Below are 26,428 nucleotides of genomic sequence, written 5' to 3' on the forward strand. Positions count from 1 at the left end.
GTGTTTTCGATAGCCTCTAATTTGCTCCAAAGGGAGAATGTATTTTTACAAAACCCAATTAAAATTGGTGAAAATTACATTTTATACGAGTTTTTTTATTGAAGTTTACAAAAATATAGATTTTTTTTCAGCATAATTATTTTATAGCTTTTTATAAATTTTTATCACTTTTATGAGTTTTTTTTCTCATATTTTTGTAACAAATCCTGAATATGCCATATTGTTATTACTAATAAGATTTTATTAAATGAGAAAGTTTGTTATGTAATTTCATTTTTATTTTAAATATTTTAAATTACCTATTCGCTCAAAAATCTTACATTTTCATTATTTTACATTTTTTATTTTTTAATGATTTTATATTACTTTTTAACTTAAAAAATTTACTTTCTGTTTTCATTTTACCTTTTTAGAAATCAACATTTCTTCTTCTCTTTGCTTGTGGCGATTTTGGAGTTGTCACTTCTGCAACTTCGACGAATAAAGGGGATGGGCTAAAACGTCTGCAAGGTCAGCGAACGGAGGAGACTTTTGGAAGATTAGCGAACAGGCAGTAAGGATTGGAAGCTCGACGAACGATCAGAACGTTTTCAAGCTTTGCAAACGAAGGCGAACAACATCAGCTCAGCTGAGTGTGGCGTGTCTGGCATCATTCACGACAGAGGTATGCATTTTTGGTTCTCTTTTCAGCATGCATTTTTTGTTCTTGGGATGCTTGTGTTTTTTATTATTTTTTTTGCTATATTAACTGTTAATGTGTTAATGCTTGTTGTCAGGGTTGTCAATTTGTTTGTTTGTGGCATGATAAGAGAAATAAGTTAAAGTGGAGTGATTAAAATGAATCCCTTAGTAAATTTTTATTTTTAGTCTTAAATTTTATGTTTTTAAAACCAAGACAAGAAAAATGGTAATTAAGTATTTTCTTCAACAAATACATGCCGAAGTTTTGTTTAAAATTTGAGAAAAACTACTTTTAAAAAGATGTTTAAAATTGGTCTATTAATAAAATTTGAGTATCATTGATCCTTATAGCAAATTTTAGATAATTATAAACTAATATGAATTTTGTGTTATGGAAATGTTATTTTTAAGAAATTAATGTCACATTTTATTATTTATTTTATTTTGCCAAGAAAAAAAAATATTTTTATAAAATTAATTAATTATGCCAAATTAATTATTTTATAAGTAACTACAAAATTCTGTTACATTTTAATTGTTATTAAATAATAAATAAAATTATTATTTTGTACAATTAAAGCTAAATAATTACTTTAGTAAATTAAATTTTTGTAATGAAATTCATGAATAGCAATTATATAATTTAAGGGAATAAAATAGCTAGTAGTAACCAAGTTGGTAAAATATTTTATGCTTGCTGAATTTTTATGAAAATAACAATGAAATAAAATCATAGAATATGTTATTTCAAAGCGCGTTTTAACAACTCTCCCACGTATGCATGTTACATGCAAATACATTTTTACGTTCAAATACACGTCTATTAATCAAATATATGGTTCTTGTTTTGTAACCATTGAGAATTACACAATATAATTGGTATTATTCTTTTATGATTTTATGTGGAATTATTGTATGTTTATGGTTGTGGTGCAACTTGTGCATGACTCATGCACACATGGGGTATGCTTAGTTTTACTTGATACTGAGAAGAGTGTTTGATTGTTATTCTAGGCTCGTTGTGAAGTATCTCGCTCTTTAAATTGCCTAGACTTGAGGTAAGGAAGTTAGCTAGAATTTTTATGCTATTATGTTGAACTGTATGAGATATCAATTGTGAGATAAATTGTTATGTATGTATGACTATATGAAAAAGCAGAGTGTTGTTAGCGTGTTGAAGACACAACAAATGAGTTACTAAGGTATGACGTAACTCATAGGGCGGACACGCCAAAGTTATTCTAGGACTAGAGCTCTTGAACACCTCACAGAGGAGGATTTACTGGTTTATGCTTTACTGGTTGCCTCATAGAATTATTTGCTTTATTTGTTACGATGAATTTTCAGATTAAGTGTATGAGATTATGATATGTTATGTTTAAGCTTATGTACGATGAGGATCGTCTTGTATTGTGCTTGTGTGAATTGTTGTTTGTACTTCCCTACTAAGCTTTTAGCTCACCTCCTTACTTTCCCTCTTTCAGATAGGAAATAGGTTTTCTAAATAGCACGCATGGTGATGTGGGCCGTTCCTTGGTCTGAGTATGTATGTCATGGGGCTCTGATGAACGGAAAATGATCTAGCAACGCCTAAGAACACTTTTATGAGTTATCCTGTTTAATTGTGTTATCAGTGAGACTTTAACATTTTTTTTTAAATTTCATGAAAGACATCATGTTTCTATTTTAACAAATGGGTCCATATTGCATGATTTGATAAGGTCCCACGTAACCCTTTTTCGGATTATGGTATTTTCTAAATAATTTATCAAGTAGTCGTTGTTTGCAAAGATAGTAGAATAGAGTGTTTCACAAATGATATCAGAGAAGACCATTCATGTCTCAAAGAACCCCTCCGCATACATGCTAAAGACTAGGAAAACCTCATCTCACTGTGGCGTAAGTGTATTCTTTATCTGATTTATTTTACTTTAGTTTTTTAAGTTGTTAGTACTATGATTGCAGAGTAGAAAGTATGCCTTCTACTATTAGAACAACTAGAAAACAACTTCTTAAGGAGATCTGAGAGATTCCAAGGATTCATGTTGACGAGGATGCTGACTGGAGGATTATTGCGCTCCAAAAGACCAAGGCTGTGTGCGAGCGCATACAGAGCTTAATTAGCAAAAGAGGAGCACTGATCTGGCCCATTGAACAATATTGGGTGCTAAGGGAGTCGCTAGCTACATTTCACAAGGTTCTTCTCCAATTGGCCGAAGCATGGCATGACATAAGCCAGGAAGATTTAGGATTCACCACCTTTCGATACACTATATTTAAGTTTGTGGACGACTGTGAGTTCTACAGGATGGAAACAGTCCTCGCTCCAGATGAGGATGAGAATCTGGAAGAACATGAGGAGATGGTGATCCACCAGGAGGGAGAAACAGCACATCGCGAGGCGCTATTCGCCATGCTAGATGTGAGTGGCAGACTAAGGGACAGAGCTAGCGCCCCAGATTACTTCTACATCTTTGAGTATATCTTCGATTATGACTCCAGGGACAAGTCCGCAGTGGAGGATTAAAGTCCATTTCTTCTTCCAAATCCCTGAAACATTTACTCTGCACCACAACCATAAACATACAATAATTCCACATAAAATCATAAAAGAATAATATCAATTCTACTAAGTAATTCTCAATAGTTACAAAACAAGAACCATATATTTGATTAATTGTCGTGTATTTGAACGTAAAAATAAATTTGCATGTAACATGCATACGTGTGAGGGTTCTTAAAACGCACTTTAAAGTTGGTAAATTCTATTACTTTATTCCATTATTATTATCATAAAAATTCAGCAAGCATAAAATATTTTACCAACTTATTAGTTACTACTATTTTATTCCCTTAAATTATATAATGGTCATTCATGAATTTCATTACAAAAATTTAATTTGCTAAAATAATTCTATAGTTTTAATTGTATAAAATAATAATCTTATTTATTACTTAATAACAACTAAAATGTGACAAAATTTTGTAGTTACTTGTAAAATAATTAATTTAGCATAATTAATTAATTTCATAAAAGTACTCTTTTATCTCTTTTATCTTGACAAAATAAAATAAATAATAAATACGTGTAGTTCAAAGATAAGTTTTCATTATAATAGAACATCTATATTCAGACTAAAACTCCAAATACCCACAACAGAGGACTAGGTTCGGCAACAGGCCTGGGTTTAAAACATTTTGAATAACTTTTGGCTTTGAAATGTGGGTACATATTTATTGATCCTAATTGTATTGACCAAATACCCCAAATTCCATATTTATGACCGAATTGAATTGTGACAAAGTTAGTAATATTTCAAAGACAGACAGTTATGAGTTGAGAAGTCTTCAGCTATTTGCAAATTAAATATAAGAATGTTCTTTTCCTCAAAAAAAAAAAATAAATAGCAGACAAAATGAGAATCTAGCACACACACTTACCCCTAAAAAAAAAGAATAAAAAATCGTTCGTTTAGATATCTAACTAACAGTGATGCAACTATGTTAAAGATTATACTAAACAATACTTAATAATCTCTCTGCATAATCCATGATCCAGTCCACATCTACATAAGGTTTGATTAGACTAGTTCTGGTTCACTCCTAAAGTTCGAATGCCCCTGGATTCCACTCCTCATCAAAACAAAAAATTAGTTTGAAAACTAAGGTTCAGAGAAAATAGAGATAGAATTTCAAGGCCAAAATTGTAATGCTCTGCTCAAGAATATAGCTGATACAGAAGATTCTATTTATAACCTTTTGCGTACAATTATGAGCTCATTAGCTAGGGACACGTATACAGAATAATCTAACAATAATGAACAAATCATAAAAAGAATATAGGGAAAGGAATGCACACAAATTGTTGCAATAGTGGTGGAAAGGAAGTAACAAACTCTGGGACCACCTTTCTTTACAAAAAAATAATAGCCTAATTTCATTTCTCAACATCTCTTCTCAAATGCAGCAAGGAATGAACAACGCCAAGTTTGTCTATGAGAAAATGAAATCTTGTCGAGTCAGGCTCTTGGTAGACAGTCGACTATTTGATCATGGGATGGAATGAACCGAATCTCAAGTTCCTACTAAAGAACCTTGTCTCAAACAAAATGGATGTCTAGTTCGATATGCTTAGTAAGGGGGTGGTACACTGGATTGGATGCAAGGGCACTTGCATTATTGTTGTCACACCAGGTGACAGGAGTGGATGAGCAGGTCAGATTCAATTCTTAGAGGAAACTTTATATCCATTATCTCAGTTGCAATGTGAGCTAGAGCTCGATATTCGAACTCTGTACTTGATCTCGAAACAACGACTTGCTTTTTAGAAGACCATGAGACTAGTGTTTCTCCAAGATCGACACAATAGGCAGCATCCGACTGTCATTAGGGCAACACGCCCAATCGGCATCTGAGTATCCAGTGATGTTTAACTGCTCACAATATCTAATATGAAGACCACAACTGATGGTACCTTAAAGATATCTTGGTACTCGCTTGATAGCACTACAATGGACAGTGGTAGGAGCTTTAAGAAACGGACTTAACTTGTTGACATCGAAGTTAATGTCATGGCGAGTGTGAGTGAGGTATATTAGTCTTCCAACAATGCTGCAATATATACTAGGTTCCTCAAGCAATTCACCATCAGTGATGGATAATGGTTTCCCAGTGGCCATTGGAGTGGGACAAGGTTTGACATGGGTCATATTGCTCCTTTTTAAGAGGTCTTCAATGTACTTGGATTGAGTCAGATAGATACCAGTGGTGTCCCTAAAAACTTCAATGCTAGGGAAGTAATTTAAATTGCCAAGATCCTTCAAGGCAAACACCTTGTTAAATCACGTGGTGAATTCCTCCAATTGTCGAAGGCTATTACATGTAACAATTATGCCATCGACATAGATGATAGAGTAGTTTTTATAGTGTTTTAGATGATTGTTTTAGGGAATTTTTGAGCTTATTTAGTTATGTTTGTGCAGTATGACGCTTTTGTTGCCTTTGTTTGTTAATATTTCAGGATTTACGGAAGAATTGATGAAAAGACCGTGTTTGGCCCCGAAAAGAAGTAAATTGGCAAAAATCGAACATTAGAGTCGTAGGGCTGCGGTGTTATGATGAAACAGAGAGTGAAAGGTTCTGGGTAAACGAGGGTCGCGGCGCTACCTTTGAGAGCCACGACGCTATTGATTGGAGAATTTGAGTCGCGGTGCACCAGCATTGGAGCCGCGGTGCTTGTTGAGTCAGAGACAAGGCAGACTTCGGTTCCTGGACACAGGTCGCGGCGCTTCATTAGAGGGTCGCAGCGCCTGAGCGGTCAACATGCAGATTAGGGAATTTTAAGCAGGGGCAATAGTGAAATTTCGTATTCAAAGCACAAACTACTATTTAAGTAACATTATGACGATTTCTGAAAAGAGAACGCGAAGAGGAGACTCAAGGAACACTCTGTGGAGGCAAAAGCTTAGAGATCAACCAGTTCTATCATTCTTTTTCCACTTCTTTTACTTTTTCTTGTAGTGGTGTTTATATTTAGTTTGATGAATTTGACTATATTTAGCATGAACTAATTTTCTTATTTAGGGTGTTAATGGATTCTCTTGAAACATTTGATTATCTAATGTAACTTTTATGAATTTCCTATCAATATTGTGAATTGTTTGACTTGTGTTTAATGTTTGTGAATGCTTGATCACCATTTACATGATTTATATGATTTTAACCTAAGAAGTGGAGGATAAATATGTTATAGTCAAATAATCATAGATTTATATTGGACATGAGTACCTGTATGATTTGTGTAGCTTAGGAACTACATGTTTAATGCATGCAATATGTTAATGGGAAATTTGCGGCATTAATACCTATTTAGTTTGTTTGGTTACACTTAAATGCCTATGTAATTTTTTTGGCGGCAAAAATGTCTACCGTTACACATTTGGTGCAGTCAAAGGTCTCTCCTGTTAGATCTCAGTTAAGTTTGACTTTGACCTACATAATAACTATGTGGCAATTTCTAATTGGCTATAAATAATTAAATATATAAAAATATATAAATTAAAGTAAAACAAAATCTCAATATCAAAACTTAAATTGAATCTGATTTTTTTATAAATCATTAAATATTAAAATTTGTTTTTAGTTGGAATGTAGTGAGATTTGAGGGACTATCATGCTTGCCCATAACTGGTGTGCATATCAATAATTAATTGTTGCAATCTAAGTGATTCAAAAGGACCTAAATCATGTTCAAACAAATTCCAAAACTCTTGTTCATCACAAAAACAGGAATAAAACCCTGAACCAAAACAAGAAAAACCCCATCTCGTCGAACCCCTTGGCTATGAAAACTCCATCCACGATGGACCCCAAACCCAGGAAACCCCATCTCGTCGACCCCGAACCCAGAAAACTTGCTCCCATCATCGTGTTTTTCACAGCCCCTCGACTACAACATCAAGTTGAAGTTGCAGATCCGACAACAACATCCCGCACAAGCCCTAGAACCGATGATGATATGCCTTTGTGTTTGATGCGAAGAACAATTTTTTTTTCTAGGTTTAGGGTTCGACTGGGATTGAGGTGCGACAAGGTTTTGGGTCTGGGTATTCGGGCAACAGAAGAAGAGGAAATCGATGGGAAGAAGAATTTTTTTTTCTAGGTTTAAGGTTTGATGGGGGTTTTGGTCTGGGTACCCGAGAAGAAGAAGAAGAGGAGGAAGTCGATGGGAAGAATAATTTTTTTTTCTTTCTAGGTTTGAGGTCCGAAGGGGGTTTGGGTATGGGTATTCGGGAAGAAGAAGAAGAAATGGAGGAAGTCGATGGGAAGAAGAAGAAGAAGAAGAAGAGCGATAGGGAGGAAGAAGAGGAGAAAAAAAAATTTAAAAAAAATTATTTTGTTTTATTATAATTATTTTTTTATTGATTTTTTAATGAATTTAATTTTATATAGTTTTAAACTAATTAGATTTTTTAAATTATTTTTAAAAATATTTATTAATTTTCAACTAATTAGAAAGTGACACATAACTATTAAAGTCAAACTTAACTGAGATTCAACGGTAGGGACCTTTGACTGCACCAAATGTGTAACGGTAGGTATTTTTGCTGCCAAAAAAATTACATAGGCATTTAAATGCAACAAAACAAACTAGATAGGTATAATGCTGCAAATTACCCTATGTTAATTTACCACAGAGATGTAGGAAATTACTTATTGTGGAGAAATATAAATCTTAGTAAGAATATAATTTACAATTGTAATTTGCTATCACAATAGAAATAGAAATTCTTAAATTCACATTAAAGAGGCATAGGTGGAAAGTTGATGAAATTAATAACCCTAATTCTTATTCCATTAAATTAATATTTTAGTATTGAGTTCTCTATTGTTTTATTTTGTTTAGTTTTACTAAAGACTATATTCATTATGACAAATCAATTAGAAATAAAAATTGATTCTTAGTAATTAGTAACAGTCCTTGTGGGAACAATAATCTACTTACTTTTTATTACATGATGCGATTGCGTAGTACATAATTTTCACGACAAGTTTTTGTCAAAAACTTGATAGCGAAAATATAATGCGCAAGTATACGCAATCGATTCAAGTAATATTGATAGTAAATAAGAATTGTTCTCACGGAAACTGACAATGAAATACCAGTAACCAAATCTAGCTTTCTATTTGACTGTCGAAAATAGAGTGATTTTTAAACTAAAGTTTAAAATTGAAATCAATTGTGCAATTTTAAAGATTGATTCAATAATTAAAAACATAGGGTATTAAATTCATCAACTTTTCAACCTGTTAATTTTACTGATCAGCGCATATAGTTCTTCAATTTCTATCCTAATAGCGGGTAAACTAAAACAATCATAATTCTTTTTCAAGATAAAAAGAACTCAGCCTATATGCAAACTTTCTACATATTTGTGATAAGTTTTAACATATAGCAAGCATGAAGCATAGAAACCCTAAATGCTACCCAAACCATACATGTACCCTCGTACTATATGCAATTTATGTCTATATGAATATTCAATTCTCCCATCTCGGATCTCGAATCAAAATCAAGTAAATAGTGATCAATTATTCACAAGCATTAAACACAAATCATATAGAGAGATGATAGAAAAAGAAGAAATTATATGAGTTTCATAGAAAATTAACAAATATCCAAGTGACTACGTTAAACCCTAGAAAAGATATTTAGTTCATAACAGACATGACAAACAAAATAAAATAGATGTTCAGAAACATAGAATTAAGCTACTAAAAATTGAGATAAAAACTGAAGAAAAATAGAGTATTAGACTTAAACAACTGCTAATCCCGTAATGAAAAAAAACCCTGACAAATTACCTAAAATTCGCTCTTAAACAAAACACGTTTTTCCTTTTGGTGAGGCGGGTCACAACTTGTTCATTTCTGAGTCGCGGCCCGTGTATTTTCGTGCAACTTCACTCCGTCTTTGGAAGTTCAAGCGCCACAACTTGACCACGACCTGTAATATTATCAATGCACCCACACGGATATTCTTAGAAAATCAAGGGGACCGACTTAAGGAGAATTGACCATGTCAAGCTGCTAAATTTGCATAGAATTCTCCTCAAGCCAACCTTGACTGTTTCAAGGTCGCCCATAATTGGTTGATTCCTGCTCAAAGTGCTGCCTGGCTGACTCCCGCTCCAAGGGGAAGCTAGCTGACTCCAGCTCCAAGGGGAGGTTGGCTGACTCCGAGTCTGATGGATGGTCTAGCTCCAAGGATCGATTGACTGGTCTCGACCCCGGGAGTCGTTTGGTTGCCTTCAAGTGCATTGGTTTGTCCGCCTAGGGCTGACTGACTGGCTCCAGCACCCAGAGTCGTATGATTGGCCACATAGGCTGACTGGCTGATTCCATTGTTGAGGATCGTACGATCACCTGCATTGGAAGATGCATTCACAGTGTCAGGTCGATTAATAAGAGTATTACTATTTCTTACCGAGGATGTCGGATTCGCCTCAAGTCGATCAGATCCTCTTAGCCATTCATGAAATGGGGGATGGACATAGTAGGTAGGCTTCCAACCGCACCATGATAGAAGGTGTACATGCTTGCAGCAACTGACTACTTCAGCAAATGGATCGAAGCAGACTCATTCCACCAAGTCAGAGACAAAGAAGTAAAGGGCTTCATTTGGAAGAATGTGATCTGAAGGTGTGGAGTACCAAAAGAGATCGTGACGGACAACGCCTCTCAATTCATCAGTTTCGACTTCCAAGACTTCTGCAAATTCTGGAATATCAAGCTTAGCTTTCCTCCAGTCCTACAATGACAAATCCGAACAATTTGGCTGTAGAATTGAGAATATCATTTTATCAACTCAATCTGTCTTCACCCAAGACTAGCTAGTGGCTATGTCAATTCTCCACCTGTAATATTATCTTCTACTCAGCTTCTGGAATATCAAGTCATGGCTATGTCGGATTCATCGGTCAACCAGGCAGCACTTGGTGCCAGTCAAACCGTACACGAACATAGCCTACCACCGACCAACGAGCCAGCCCGCCAAGCAACCACAAGCTCCTTTCCAATCCAAAATCTCGAGTTGGCTTGAAAGTTGGTTGAGATGGAGGTGCTCATCCAAAGAATTCCTGTGATGTCGACTCCAATTAAGAAGAGTGCAACAAGCTGTTATGTAGACTCTCCATTCGCAGATGCGCTAGTGGAGATGCCAAAGAAGTTCAACTTCCCAAATATGAAGATGTTTGACGGGACGTCTGACCCGAATGATCACACAATACCAACAGAGGATGTTCACCACCACCATTCCACGCGACATGAGGCCAGTGTGCATGTGTAAGGGGTTTGATTCAAGTCTGATAGGACCAACCCTCCAGTGGTACACAAATTTACCTAATAATTCTATCTCTTCTTTTGCACAATTAAATGATACTTTTGTTCAACAATTTGCAAGTAGCAGGAAGTTAGCAAAGATATCAGAAGGCTTGTATGTGATTGTCCATAGGCGGGGCGAACCCTTAAGGGATTAAGTCGAACGCTTCAACAAAGAAAATGTATCCATAACCAATTGCAATGATATCAGCTCACTTCGAGTGTTTGATTGATAAATGGTTTCACTTGAAGACTGCCAGTTGGAAAGCATATATCGATACAAGATTACCTTGAGTTAAAATACAAGTGTGCTACATAACCATCAAGATTGACAGCTTACCATATCAACCATTCAGGCTAGCCTGACTACTACCGACATAATGAAAAGATAGAAATTACAACATATAAAAAATTTGTACAGTCATAAAAAAAAAGGCTTCTACAAGAAAGAGATAGTAAATCAAGCAAATGACAGAAATCAGTCCTCCTACCCAAGGTCACCTGTAGTCACATCTCCAAAGGAGACAGTCAGGTTGTTAGCTTGAATAGCCTCCTCAACCCTCATTTGTTGCAGTTCTTCCTAATCAGCAATGAACTGAGTTACATTCCAAGAATTAGCCTTCCCGTCATGAAAATCAATCACCATTTGATAGCGACACTGGATCTCGACCTCTAAGGCAATATCAGTTAAACGACCCTCCAACATATCAACTTTGGCTTGAACATTGGCCAAGGTAGCCAAAGTAGGTTGCAGTCGACTGACATCTAGCTCCTTAGCATCCAATTGGGTCTTGAGTTCCCCATTAAGTTTCTCAAGGTCTTTCTTGCAGGTCTTCAATCCCTTAACCTTAGACCGCAGAACAACATTATGACGGTTCAATGTTTTGACTTGTTTTTCCAATTCTTGAATCTTCTCATTTGCCCACATAAGGTCTTGCATACCTTGACATAATATAGAAAAACAATAACAAAGCAATCAATCTGACTATCCATTGTTATGCAATAAATTTGATAAACCAGACATACCTGAAAAGCATAGAAATTGGAAGAAGAAAGTGATGACTTTGATCCAAGCTTATCAAACGTGTCTTTGTCCTCAGGCCATAGTAGTTTGTTAACCTCTTCAAAGTGAGTGTCGAACTCAGAATGTGCAAAGCAGACGACGAAAAAGAAAGCTCTATCTTCTCAGCGAACCAGTCAGACGAATTAGTTGGAGAAATCCGCTTCTTCTTGTTCTTCTGAGTCTTTCCAGCAGTAGGAGGAGGAAGAGGTGGAACTTCATTAACATCTTTTTCAACACTTGAAGTTGCAACCGCCTGCTTCTTACGTGCTCGTAGGCGTAATAGCCCCAGAGCCTATCAGATTTAGACGAAACATTTCTCCAGCCATGAGAAGGTCTGCAAATTTCCATTCGTCTGGCATAAGTTCAGTCAGCAAAGACGATTCATACCCCAAAATCTCAAAACTTCTTGTGATAAGTATAATGTGAGGTTGAATACAACTCGTAGGAAGGGTAATACCTTCAGCATAACGAGGAACTTGAGGCCACAAAAAGCTACCACGAAGATTCAAATCAGACAAAATCGCTTGCCACCTACGACCTTTTTCCCGAAACTCAGCAAATCGATCAATCATTCCTTGAGCTCCTCGACACACCCAGGCAAACAATAAATTCACTGTGTCTGCAAGATAAACTAAACAACATTTCAGAAGAATGTCAGTAAGACTACAGAAAGAAATTAATAATTTCATCACACACAAGCACTCACTGGCTGAAGATCATGCATGAAGAATCTTACAATCAGCCGGCAACCCAAGCACATTATGAGAAACAAAAAAGTATCGATCCTTCCAATATTTGTCACAATCTTTCAGATCTAGGAACTCATCAACCTAGACAAGAATTGGTATCTACCCTTGTCCTTATGATGATCCTTCAAAGAGTAGGTGTGTAACGCCTCTGGAATAGTAAACTCAATGTCATGTTTCTCACTAAAAACTTTCATAGCCATCAAAGCACGCCAGATATTCGGCATCAGCTGGCTGGGTGATGCTCACATACTTCCTTCACTAACCTAGGAAGAGGAAATCTGAACCCTTCCTTGAAAGGAAGCTCATACATGCATACCCAGCCAGGTTGTTACACCCAGATTTCGAAGTATGTTAATTATGACCTCGAAAGTTGGATTCGCAAATCAGTGGACTCATAATGTTGGAAACATGCTCCAGGATTGTATGTCGAGCTTGTAGGATATAGACGACCTCGAGTATGGTGACCTCGAAGTATTCATGATCTCGGAAGATAGCTCCGGGAACACACTCATATTCAGGGACGTCTTCGGATCAGGGGTCCCGAGCTCGACGCACGTACGATCTCGAAAGTCATGTGGCCTCGGGAGATGTTTCTAGCTCGATAGATGACGGGAAACCTGGGAGGCTAAAGTCTTAGAGATACGCGATAACCACCTTAAATATCTGCAAGTGTTATAAATATGAGATGTAATCCTCATTTATTATTGTAAATCTCCTAGAATCGTGGCATATTATTTGGTCAGTTATACGTCTCCTGGTCTTCAGGGGACGTTTCCTTTTATATCTGATTATAGGCATTTAAAGCCATTAATTTTATTTATACAAAAAAAGTAACTACCCAGAATATGTGGGATAGTATTCTTTAGCCTTCTCTATAAATAGAGAGGCTATGCACCATTGTAAAGGGACCGAAAATTCTGATCCTTGATAGAAAACTCTGGAGAATTCATTCTTGAAGAATTCCTAGAGATAATCTTGAGTTTAATAACAAAGACTCGTGGACTAGGCAGATTTAACTGCTGAACCACGTAAAAATCGTGTGTTTACATTGTTTTATTTCAATTTGCCATTTTCAGTTATTGTTTACGTGCTCTTCTTTCACTGTTTGACGAAAAACGGCGTCAACACAGGTAAATTCCAATTAGCTCGCTCCCCACCAGACGGGGCATGCAGACTAACATAACTATGTATATCATAAGCCTAGCGAAGCCGAGGCAAGTCCTCTAAAATAATTTTTGACTTCGGGTTACAACCCAGAAGCATGCGACCAGACAGACCACCAACTATAGGCTCGTCACTATCCACACCAATTCCGACCACGCTAGTAGGAATATTGAGATTGGTGCAGCTACCATCTCCACTAGATGAACAGGTCATTCTACCAGAAGACCCAACACAACTGCCTCGATTACTAGAAGACATGCTCGAAAGACCACCTAGAACAAAGGCACTATCTAAGATAGAGTGGACATACAAATAATTATAAATATTATTCGCCTACCAGACAACAAGACAATATAGATCAATAAGTTACTGACTGACTGACAGACAAGTGCTCATCTATCCATCCAGACAGTCGGACATAGGCTAAAACATCGAGGATGGAAGAAGAACCAAACAAATTAATTAATCAACTTACCTACTCAGTCAAACACTACATATTCACTAAAATGGGATTCCAGCTCAATACCTTTTGAGAATTTGAGAAGAGTTGCTCTTTGGAAAGCACAGTACGATGAAAGTTGTAAGCTGTGTTCGGGGGAGAGTTATTGTCTATCGTTGGCCTCTATGGTAGAATTAGTAGGGGGCCTAAGCGGCAGTGGTTTACCATGTGGCGGATGTCAGCGGTTCGAGTCCACTTATCTCCAACTCGTGAACTTAGCCAATACAAAGCAATATGATAGCACCTTATTTTTCCGATTGGCAAACTATCATAATACAGGGCAAACAGTAAAAATACAAGTTCATACTATCGACAAAGATCAAATGCAAACGACAATAATAAGCGAATCGAACTAAAGCTACAACTACAATCTATATAAAACGACTTCAAGATCAAATAAGAACACAAAGAACGACATAAGTGTTAACCCAAGATATGTTTCCAAGAGGGGGGGTGAATTGGAAATTTAAACTAATTTCGGAAAATTAAAACTTAATATGTCAAATTATGCAATAAATTAAATTTATCAAGTAAAAGCAAATAATATGGCAATCAAATAGATATAGAAAATAATCAAACTTGTAATGTAAAGAGTTGAAGGTTAAGAAATTGCAAACTCTCGAATTTTACAAGGTTCGGTAGAACTAATCCACCTACGTCCTTGGTCTTCAAAGCTATGGACCTAGCTTTGAGTTCAACTATCGAGCCAAGTTAGCGGGCTTGACTAACCCTTACAACCGGGAATTTTTCACCAAGGTATTTCCAAACTTCTTTACAATAGTTTTCCACCACCAAGGACTATCAACCTCTTTTTCGGATTGTTGAAGTGCCAATCTCACTCTGACCGGGTTGTTTACAAAACCGGTGCCAACCTCACCTCAATCTCAATATGGGAATGTGTTTGATATTACAAGCAAAAATCACTCTAGAAGTATGATAATACAATGAGAAACCTAGAGTGATTAGCAAGCACGATTAGCAAGCACACTTAGAATGAATAAATACAAATTTTGGCTCAAGTGTGTGAATATGTGTTTGGATGAGTTAAACTTTGAGAGCTCCTTGAAATCAATGGATTTGGTTTGGTATATGTAATAAATGCTCAGCCAACCACTAACTTTGAGTGAAAAACGAGTTTATATAGAGTTTGGGAAAAAACTAGCCGTTTATAGCCGTTATGGATTAATTTTCGAAGCTGTCTGCCGCGAACCGGAAGTCCGGATGGGGAACCGGAATACCGGTTTGTAAGCAACCGGAATTCCGGTTGCCAATCCGGAATTCCGGATGGCAAACAGAGAGCAAAATCCGAATTATGCCTATTTTCCCGTTTTTCAATTCTTTATAACTTTTAGCTCGTTTATCCGATTTCAAAAATTCCAATTGCGTTACGACCGTATCGGGATGTATTTTCTTAAAAGTGAATTTAGGATATTTATTTCTCATTTTAAAAATTCACCATTTTTTAGTACGTAAGTGAGCCAAATTTTATACTTATGACTTAAAGTATACTTGCAATCACTTTACAAGACTAAGAAATGAAATTAAACCCTTATCTTGAGTTTCTTGAGTCTTGAAGTCCATTTCGAGTCATTTCCGGAAAATTTGGTAAAATGACCATTTTGCCATTGGTCATAAGTTTGACTTTGAAGTGCTAATTCACTTTGGTTTTTGCTACAAAATCAACAAATCATTAGTATCAAATATTTGTTAATCATAAAAACAAGGAGACTTAAGAGTTTGGGTCAACAATCTCCCCCTTTTTGATGATATCAAATATTTGATTATTTTAAAAGGGAAAGAAGATATTTTTTAAATATGAATATTAGATTAACTCCCCCTTAATGTGTGCAAGGGTTTAAATTAATTTAAACTTTACTTTTGATTTTTACCTTGCATGATTTTGTAAACTCCCCCTCAATTTATTGCTCATAGTGAAATAAACGTTAGTCCAAAAATTGAAGTTTTTGCCAAAAGTTAAAATAATCTCAATTAGTTCTCCCCCTTTGATTCATCAAAAATGGTGGCAAAGGAATTCACAAAATAAAACACAATCAAACATAGATTAAACTTTTTAAGCATTCATACATAAGGCATAAATCTATGCAAATACACAAGTACACAAGAAAAAGTAAAACATGAAAGAGTGCAAAACAAAGAAAGTATGCAAATGCCTAAGATGGTGGCCCCCCAAAACGCCTCATGTAGGCCTTCATCTCCTCCATTTCGTTACGAACATTTTGGAAGCCTTGTTCCATGTCACTCCGCAAGTTGGTAAATTGAGTATTCATGTCGGTGTGAAGACGAGCAAAGGCCTCCTCAAGGTTGAATTGAGATGCTTGAGGCATTGGAAGGCTAGAGGGTTGAGCTCCTTCTTCTTCATTGGCTTGCTCCTCTTCTTCACTTTCACTAGCAGGTAACCCAAAGCTCTCCTCTTCCTCGTCTTCTTCTCCTACTTCAAGGTCCTCTTGCTTTCTTTGGCCTCTTTTGGGAGTGAAAACCCACTTATTGTTGATAAGGGCATACCCCAAGCTTGTGAAAGTTTTAGAACCTAGCTTATCTCCTTCGGTAGGTTCAACCTTCTTTTCATCCGAGATGGGAATTCCTAAGAGAGGTAGGATGTAGCTAAGGAGAAAGCCAAAAGGGAGTGACTTGACCATGTTCGGTTTATACACATCAACGATAAATCGAAGAATGAGATGCCCTAGGTTGATTCGTGCCTTTTTGGTTAGGATAAGGTATAAAATGAGTATATCTATGTTGTTCACCTCATCCTTATGACCACTCCTAGGAGCAAGGTTATTGATGATAAATAGTTGGAGAATTTTGGCTTCCAAAGTAAGATTGTGAAACTTTGGTTTGATGAAAATAAGGCCTTCTCCACAAAGGACTCTAGAACACTCATTCATGGCAAAAAGTTCATCATTCTTAAGAGTGGTTTTTGGTTCTAGCAAGAGTCCCTCATTTGGTGCTCCTAGCAAGTTATTGAGAGATTCTACATCAAGTTCAAATGGGACATCTCTAAGAGTGTCTCTAACTCCTAGGGGTGCATTGCTAGGTTTGATGCAAGCATAGAAAGCTCTAACCAACCTAGGGTATATGGGTGTCTTAATATTGATAAAGGATTTCCACCCTAACATTTCAAAATGATAGCTGAATTTGACACAAGCTAGGCTTGGAAGGGCACAAAATTTACCTTTGATAATAGGCCTAGAGGAGAAAGAATCATGGAAACGATTGAAGTCATCTTGGTTGTAGAAAAGAGTAGGTTCATTTCCGCCTTTAGCCCTCTTCTCCCTGATTTGCTCAGCAGTGGCAACCCTCTTGCTCTTCCTTGGGTTGGATGATGAAGCCATTTAGGTGGAAACAAGAAGAGAATGAGAGTTTTGTGGAAAAATTGAGGATGAAGTGAGGGTTTGAGGGAGTGATTTTTGAGAGGGAAGAGAGTGGTGGCTGGTATTTTAGGTTGTAAAGTAAGAATGGGAGAATGAAACTCGTGGGTAGGGTTTTTATGGGAAAAACATGCATTTTAAAAATGCCAAAAAAAAACTTATGGGCTGCTGTCCGGTTGGTGCACCAGCCCAGCCCCCTTTTCAAAAACGTGCCAAAAATCTTCGTTTTTAACCCAATTGACCCCAAACTTTTTCTAACACCTAAAATATGAGAAAATGAATATGCTCAACAAGAAAATCTGAAAAATGTTGAAAAATGACGATTTACGGTAAGCTTTTCAAAAAAGTTTAAGAAAGCTAAAAACTTACCAAAAATGAGATCTGTTCAACCAAATTGCAAAATTCTTTTTCCAGCAGTTCAAGAATATTAAATATGAGATGTGTGAAGTGACGGAATCAAAAAAATATTGAAAATTGAAAATTTAGGGTAGATTTTTCGAAAAATGCCTTAAAAGGCCTTGAAAGGTAGAAATCTACCCAAAATGAGTTTTATGCAACCAAATCGAAAAATTCTTTTTGCAATAGTTCAAATGTGTTAAATGTGCACAGACAGCAGCCCATAAGTTTTTTTTTGGCATTTTTAAAATGCATGTTTTTCCCATAAAAACCCTACCCACGAGTTTCATTCTCCCATTCTTATTTTACAACATAAAATACCAGCCACCACTCTCTTCCCTCTCAAAAATCACTCCCTCAAACCCTCACTTCATCCTCAATTTTTCCACAAAACTCTCATTCTCTTCTTGTTTCCACCTAAATGGCTTCATCATCCAACCCAAGGAAAAGCAAGAGGGTTGCCACTGCTGAACAAATCAGGGAGAAGAGGGCTAAAGGCAGAAATGAACCTACTCTTTTCTACAACCAAGATGACTTCAATCGTTTCCATGATTCTTTCTCCTCTAGGCCTATTATCAAAGGTAAATTTTGTGCCCTTCCAAGCCTAGCTTGTGTCAAATTCAGCTATCATTTTGAAATGTTAGGGTGGAAATCCTTTATCAATATTAAGACACCCATATACCCTAGGTTGGTTAGAGCTTTCTATGCTTGCATCAAACCTAGCAATGCACCCCTAGGAGTTAGAGACACTCTTAGAGATGTCCCATTTGAACTTGATGTAGAATCTCTCAATAACTTGCTAGGAGCACCAAATGAGGGACTCTTGCTAGAACCAAAAACCACTCTTAAGAATGATGAACTTTTTGCCATGAATGAGTGTTCTAGAGTCCTTTGTGGAGAAGGCCTTATTTTCATCAAACCAAAGTTTCACAATCTTACTTTGGAAGCCAAAATTCTCCAACTATTTATCATCAATAACCTTGCTCCTAGGAGTGGTCATAAGGATGAGGTGAACAACATAGATATACTCATTTTATACCTTATCCTAACCAAAAAGGCACGAATCAACCTAGGGCATCTCATTCTTCGATTTATCGTTGATGTGTATAAACCGAACATGGTCAAGTCACTCCCTTTTGGCTTTCTCCTTAGCTACATCCTACCTCTCTTAGGAATTCCCATCTCGGATGAAAAGAAGGTTGAACCTACCGAAGGAGATAAGCTAGGTTCTAAAACTTTCACAAGCTTGGGGTATGCCCTTATCAACAATAAGTGGGTTTTCACTCCCAAAAGAGGCCAAAGAAAGCAAGAGGACCTTGAAGTAGGAGAAGAAGACGAGGAAGAGGAGAGCTTTGGGTTACCTGCTAGTGAAAGTGAAGAAGAGGAGCAAGCCAATGAAGAAGAAGGAGCTCAACCCTCTAGCCTTCCAATGCCTCAAGCATCTCAATTCAACCTTGAGGAGGCCTTTGCTCGTCTTCACACCGACATGAATACTCAATTTACCAACTTGCGGAGTGACATGGAACAAGGCTTCCAAAATGTTCGTAACGAAATGGAGGAGATGAAGGCCTACATGAGGCGTTTTGGGGGGCCACCATCTTAGGCATTTGCATACTTTCTTTGTTTTGCACTCTTTCATGTTTTACTTTTTCTTGTGTACTTGTGTATTTGCATAGATTTATGCCTTATGTATGAATGCTTAAAAAGTTTAATCTATGTTTGATTGTGTTTTATTTTGTGAATTCCTTTGCCACCCTTTTTGATGAATCAAAGGGGGAGAACTAATTGAGATTATTTTAACTAATTGAGATTATTTTAACTTCGGCAAAAACCTCAATTTTTTGACTAACGTTTATTTCACTATGAGCAATAAATTGAGGAGGAGTTTACAAAATCATGCAAGGTAAAAATCAAAGGTAAAGTTTAAATTAATTTAAATCCTTGCACACATTAAGGGGGAGCTAATCTAATATTCATATTTAAAAAATATCTTCTTTCCCTTTTAAAATAATCAAATATTTGATATCATCAAAACAATGAGACTTAAGAGTTTGGGTCAACAATAAGAACATTCAAAGAAAGAAAGGAAAAGGAAACTAACTTCTAGAAAGCTTTCCTCAAAGCCTTCCAGACAAGCCCCACCAAATGCTCCACCAAATGTGAAGAGTTTGTAAACAATGCTCACTTTTATAGGCCCAAAGAGACCTTGGATGGATGACAAGTGTCAACCATCCTACGGGGTAAAATAGTACACATACAAACAATGTTACCAAAAAGCATGTTTGGGTTTGGACATACTTAGTAAAATATGAGCCCAGCAAAATCATACAAAGCTTGATAAAATTTGTGAGTTCCAATCGGACCAGATGATCCCTATGTGCGTTGGCAGTCGGACCAGGCTCCCCTCATGCACACCGTTCGTACCAGACGGTTTGCATTTTAGTCAACAAGGCATTCAGACAGTCCACCACCCGCCATGTGCGTACTTGGCCAGTTGGCATCTTGACCGGACAACTGGACTCACGAGTGCGTGTCACTCGGCCAACTAGGCGCCCCCAAGTGGCCTTTGGGCCTATAAAAATGAGCATTGTTTATAAGCTCTTCACATTTGGTGGAGCATTTGGTGGGGCTTGTCTTGAAGGCTTTGAGGAAAGCTCTCTAAATGTTAGTTTCTTTTTCCTTTCTTTCTTTGAATGTTCTTATGTCGTTCTTCGTGTTCTTATTTGATCTTGAAGTTGTTTTGTATAGATTGTAGTTATAGTTTTTGTTCGATTCACTTATTATTGTCGTTTGCATTTGATCTTGTCAATAGTAAGAACATGTATTTGTACTGTTTGCCATGTCTTATGATAGTTTGCCTTAGTGAATATGTAGTGTCTGACTGAGTAGGTAAGTTGATTAATTAATTCGTCTGGTTCTTCTTCCATTCTCTTAGAATGTTTTAGCCTATGTCCAACTGTCTGGATGGATAGATGAGCACTAATTGTCTGTCAGTTAATAACTTATTGATCTATATTGTCTTGTTGTCTGGTAGGCGAATAATGTTTATAATTATTTGTACGTCCACTCGATCTTAGATAGTGTCTTTGTTCTAAGTGGTCTTTCGAGCATGTCTTCTAGTAATCGAGGCAGTTGTGCTGGGTCTTCTGGTAGGATGACCTGTTCATCTAGTGGTGATGGTAGTTGCACCAATCCCAATATTCCTACTGGCGTGGTCGGAATTGGTGTGGATAGTGACGAGCCTATAGTTGGTGGTCTGTCTAGTCGCATGCTTCTGGGTTGTAAACCGAAGTCAAAAATTACTTTAGAGGACTTGCCTCGGCTTCGTCAGGCTTATGATATACCTAGTTATGTTAGTCTGCATGCCCCGTCTGGTGGGGAGCGAGCTAATTAGAATTTACCTGGCTGGGTATGCATGTATGAGCTTCCTTTCAAGGAAGGGTTCATATTTCCTCTTCCTAGGTTAGTGAAGGAAGTATGTGAGCATCACCTTATATCACCCAGCCAGCTGATGCCGAATATCTGGCGTGCTTTGATGACTAAGAAAGTTTTTAGTGAGAAACATGGCATTGAGTTTACTGTTGCAGAGGCGTTACACGCCTACTCTTTGAAGGAGCATCATAAGGACAATGGTAGATACCAATTCTTGTCTAGGTTGATGAGTTCCTAGATCTGAAAGATTGTGACAAATATTGGAAGGATCGATACTTTTTTGTTTCTCATAATGTGTAGGGGTTGCCGGCTAATTGTAAGATTCCTCATGCATGGCCTTCACCCAGTGAGTGCTTGTGTGTGATGAAATTATTAATTTCTTTCTGTAGTCTTGCTGACAATTTTCTGAAAGGTTGTTTAGTTTATCTTGCAGGCACAATGAATTTACTGTTTGCCTGGGTGTGTCGAGGAGCTCAAGGAAGGGTTGATCGGTTTGCTGAGTTTCGGGAAAAAGGTCATAGGTGGCAAGCGATCTTGTCTGATTCGAATCTTCGTGGTAGCTCTTTATGGCCTCAAGTTCCTCGTTATCCTAAAGGTATTACCCTTCCTACGAGTTGTATTCAATCTCGCATTATACTTATAACAAGAAGTCTGGAGATTTTGGGGTATGAATCGTCTTTGCTGAATGAACTGACGCTAGACGAACGGAAATTTGCAGACCTTCTCATGGCTAGAGTAACTTTTCGTCTAAATCTGACAGGCTCTGGGGCTATGGAACGCCTTAGAGCATGTATGAAGCAGGTGGTTGCAACTTCAAGTGCTGAAAATGATGTTTTTAATGAAGTTCCACCTCTTCCTCCTCCTACAGCTGGAAAGACTCAGAAGAACAAGAAGAAGCAGACTTCTCCAACTGATTCATCTGACTGGTTTGCTGAGAAGATAGAGCTTTCTTTTGCGTCGTCTGCCTCAATACATTCTGAGTTCGGCCCTCACCTTGAAGAGGTTAACAAGCTACTATGGCCTGAGAACAAAGACAGGTTTGACCAGCTTGGATCAAAGTCATCACTTTCTGCTTCCATTTCTCATGCTTTTCAGGTATGTCTGATTTATCAAATTTATTGCATAATGATGGATAGTTAAATTGATTGCTTTGTTATTGTTTTTCTATATTATGTCGGGGTATGCAAGGCCTTATGTGGGCAAATGAGAAGATTCAAGAATTGAAAAAACAAGTCAAAATGTTTAACCGTCATAATGTTGATCTGCGGTTTGAGGTTAAGGGATTGAAGACCTGCAAGAAAGACCTTGAGAAACTTAACGGGGAACTCAAGACCCAATTGGATGCTAAGGATCTAGATGCCAGTCGACTGCAACCTACCCTGGCTACCTTGGCCAATGTTCAAGTCAAGGTTGATATGTTGGAGGGTCGATTGACTGATATTGCCTTAGAGGTCAAGATCCAGTGTCGCGGTCAAATGGCGATTGATTTTCGTGATGGGAAGACTGATTCTTGGAATGTAACTCAGTTCATTGCTGATTATGAAAAACTACAGCAAATGAGGGATGAGGAGGCTATTTAGACTGACAACCTGGATGTCTCCTTTGGAGATATCACTACAGGCGACCTTGGGCAAGAGGACTGATTTCTGACATTGGCTTGATTTACTATCTCTTTCTTGTAGAAGCCTTTTTTTTATGATTGTACAAACTTTTTATAAGTTGTTATATGTTGTTGTAATTTCTATCTTTTCATTATGTCAGTAGTAGTCGGGCTTGCTTGAATGGTTGATATGGTAAGCTGGCAGTCTTGATGGTTATGTAGCACTCTTGTATTTTGACTCGAGGTAATCTTGTATCGATGTATGCTTTATTTGGATGATTACTTGTGTTAGCATCCTTCTTGTTTTTGTTTTGTCCGGATGGCTGAATGGATGACTGATTGACTTGGCTAATCACATCATTCACCATGGCTGTTTGGCTGGTGATTTACTCTATCTTTGTCCCCCAATCTAAGTGTACTATACTTGGTATTTTAAACTTAGACTATTGGTTTTGTTCTTTTGTGTTAACTCGGGTGTTTGTCCTCGGATAAATTATGGTCAGGCTAGTTTACTTTCTTGACTGACTTGCTGGACGACCAATCTTAGTTAAAAAAAAAATTGGACGTAATTGGGGCTGTACTCCGTAGAGCTATCTACATACCCTTGTCAGGGATCAAGCCCAAATGTAGTTCTGACACTTCCTACATGACAGTGTCAGTATGTTGCTTGAACGAGGATCCCATAAGATCATTGATGAAAGAAAATGAAAGAAGACTGGGTTGAGTTAAAAGTGATACTATTTTAAGTGGATAACGTTCCAGCTGTTGTTTATTTGGCATCCATCTTTAGTTTATAGCTTGTATGCTCCATGTCTGACTACCTTTGTGATCAGGTAAGGACCTTTCCATGTCGGGGCGAGCTTACCTACTCCTGCTTCCTTAGTGTTCTGGAACACTCTTCATAGTACCCAATCTCCCATTTTGAATTTCCGAGTGCGGATGTTCTTGTTGTAATGTCTGGCTATGCTTTGTTGATAGGCTGAGACTCTTAAGAGTGTTTTGTCCCTTCTTTCGTCGATGGTGTCGAGTTCATGGCACATGTTTTCCCAATTCGATTTGTCTGTCGTCAGCTCATATCTGGCTGTCAGAACTTCACTCTCGGTATGGATGACTGCCTCCATCCCGTAGGCTAATGAGAATGGTGTTTCTCCTGTCGAAGTCCTGGTTGTAGTTCGGTAGGACCATAGGACTTCCGGCAACTCGTCAGCCCATCTTCCCTTAGCTTTTTCAAGGCGCTTCTTGATGTTGTTCATGATAGTCTTGTTGGATGACTGCTTGTCCATTTGCTTGGGGATACCTTGGCGTGGAGAAGCTGAACTTGATATTCCAGAATTTGCAAAAGTCTTGGAAGTCGAAACTGATGAATTGAGAGTTGTTGTCTGTCACGACGAAAATGGGCCTTGGTACAATTTTTTCAAAAATACTATTTTTTATGCTTTCAAAAATACCAAAAAAATAAAAATTCATAATTTTAATACTATTCAAGTTTCGGGTCTAAACCCAAACCCGCGACACCGAACATTCAAAACTCTAACCTGACCCGAGCCATGTCAGGTTCGAACCGAATTTAACCCGAATCTGACGGATTTTGTCAAAAATTGAGTTTTCGGGTTGCGGATCAGGCATGTTTGCGGGTTTAAATGGTCAAATATTCACCCCTAGTGAAAAGGCAATAACAAACTCTGAGACCACTTTTCTGTTACAAGAGATAATAGCCTAATTTCATTTCTCAACAAAACTTACCTCAAAGTGCCATTTCCTCTAGACCCCAAAATAGACAGATATCACTCCTCGTCAAAAAACTTACCTAAGAGCCATTTTCCATAAGACCAACATAGATTTCAGTGTCCAACGAGATCATTCTCTCCAACATTATAATAATCAAACATCGGAAAAAATGACATTATGGTTTGAAAAGTAATATAGAAGAGCTTCGAACAATTAACATGAAAATAAAGACACGACCTTAGGCCATCTCCAACCATAATTTCATTTTAATTCAACTTTATTTTTATTTTTCACCTTTTTCACTTACTATTTCATCTCCAATCTTTACTTCAATTTTTTTTTTCTTTTTAATCATCAATAAATAATTTAACTAATTAATAAATATTAATTTTATACATTAATATTAATATATATAATTAACAAGTAATAATTTTATATCAAGTAAAAAAAAATATTAATAGATTTAACTTAAATTGCTACATTATGAAAATTAAACATTACATTTTTAAAAAAAAATTGTTGTTGTGTTGTTTAATTATGGTTAATTTCATTTTGTATTTTGTAATTTTAAATTTGATAAGTTATTGGTTTTTTATTTTTATTTTATTTATTTATTTTATTAGTATAATATTAATCTAATTTATTACTATAATATAAATCTAAAAATAAAATATAAAACAAACTTATAATAAATACATATAAAAAGATATATATGTATTTAAACAAAAATATTAAAGGTATTTTAGGTATTATTTTGTTGCCTTGAATAGTGCTGAGTTTACTTGTGTATTATTGAAGGTGCTTAGTATAATTCTTTAAAATGAGATAAAAATAAAGTTGGGTTAGAGATGAAAAGGTTGGAGATGCATTTAGCATGTAAAATTCAATTTATAACCTCCATCAGTATACTAATCAAATATCAGAATAAATAACATTATGGTTCGTAAAGTAATATAGACGAGCTCTGAACAATTAACATGAAACTAAAGATTCAACCTTAGCATGTAAAACCCAATTTCTAACCCAACATAAAATGGTACAAACCTAAACAAAAATGTGGCGTAGACATTAACTGTAAAAAGACACAAAAAGAGGGCTAACCTTCTAATCAGAAATCCAAAATCTGGCCATGAATTCCAGCTGTTTTTCATATAAAATCTGACCAAAACACTGGGAATCCTTGGGAGAAGAATCATCAAACAATGAACTCATCTGCGCTGTTTTTTACGCTTAGACTCCGACTCATGGCACACTTCTTCTTTTGCAGTTTCTCCAACATTTGTCTCTCCCTCGTCATCGGCAGCTCTATGCCTCTTCCGCTTGCGTTCTGATTGTTTAGTCTTGAACTCCTTATGAAGCTGCTTCAGCTCCTTGAATGACGCCAAGGAGCGTCGAAGGTAAGCAGCCATAGCTTGGGAAGCGCCGGTGTCAGTAGAGACGAATGTGGAGAGAATTGAAGTGGCTTTGGATAAAGAAATTGGCTTTGAAGAAACCACAATCCCTGACACTGTCTTCATATTGACCTAAAAAGGAGCAAACTTTAGAACCCCTTCACAAAATATAGAACAACCCATATTCTCATTCATCATATTATACCGATTATCTATATACATACACAATTGCAAGGAATGACATCAATATATATATATATGTATAATATATGTATATGAATAAAAGGAATAGAGATTGTTATAGGAGATGATACCTTGATAAGAGGCTGAGCACTCTGGCAACTGGAATAATCGGCGGCTGGAATGGAGACGTCGGCGTCGACGATGGTGGTTCGGGCGAGAGCATAGACGGGGGACTCGGACTCAGACTCTCAGAAAGGCGGAGGCCCAATTCTAG

General features: G+C 36.9%; 1 protein-coding gene across 7 annotated transcripts; it reads right to left on the reverse strand.

Moving 5' to 3' along the window:
• Window positions 1-2,415: 2,415 nt before the first annotated feature.
• On the reverse strand, window positions 2,416-26,428 carry LOC133824407 (uncharacterized). 7 transcript variants are annotated; one of them, XR_009888522.1, is made up of 4 exons: window positions 26,286-26,428; window positions 25,682-26,103; window positions 11,587-12,242; window positions 10,785-11,502 (listed from the first exon to the last, which is right to left on the reverse strand). XR_009888522.1 is itself a non-coding variant. In XM_062257282.1 (2 exons), the coding sequence occupies exon 2, from the start codon at window positions 26,095-26,097 to the stop codon at window positions 25,789-25,791; it is 309 nt and encodes a 102-aa protein (XP_062113266.1). In that variant the 5' UTR covers window positions 26,098-26,103; window positions 26,286-26,428; the 3' UTR covers window positions 25,463-25,788. The 7 variants fall into 7 exon arrangements, 1 of the variants encoding a protein (XP_062113266.1); XR_009888521.1 differs by having other exon boundaries at window positions 11,587-12,254; XR_009888523.1 differs by lacking the exons at window positions 10,785-11,502; window positions 11,587-12,242 and adding an exon at window positions 2,416-3,245.

This window comes from Humulus lupulus, chromosome 3, assembly GCF_963169125.1.
Source record: "Humulus lupulus chromosome 3, drHumLupu1.1, whole genome shotgun sequence".
In the NCBI taxonomy this organism is placed as follows: Eukaryota; Viridiplantae; Streptophyta; class Magnoliopsida; order Rosales; family Cannabaceae; genus Humulus; species Humulus lupulus.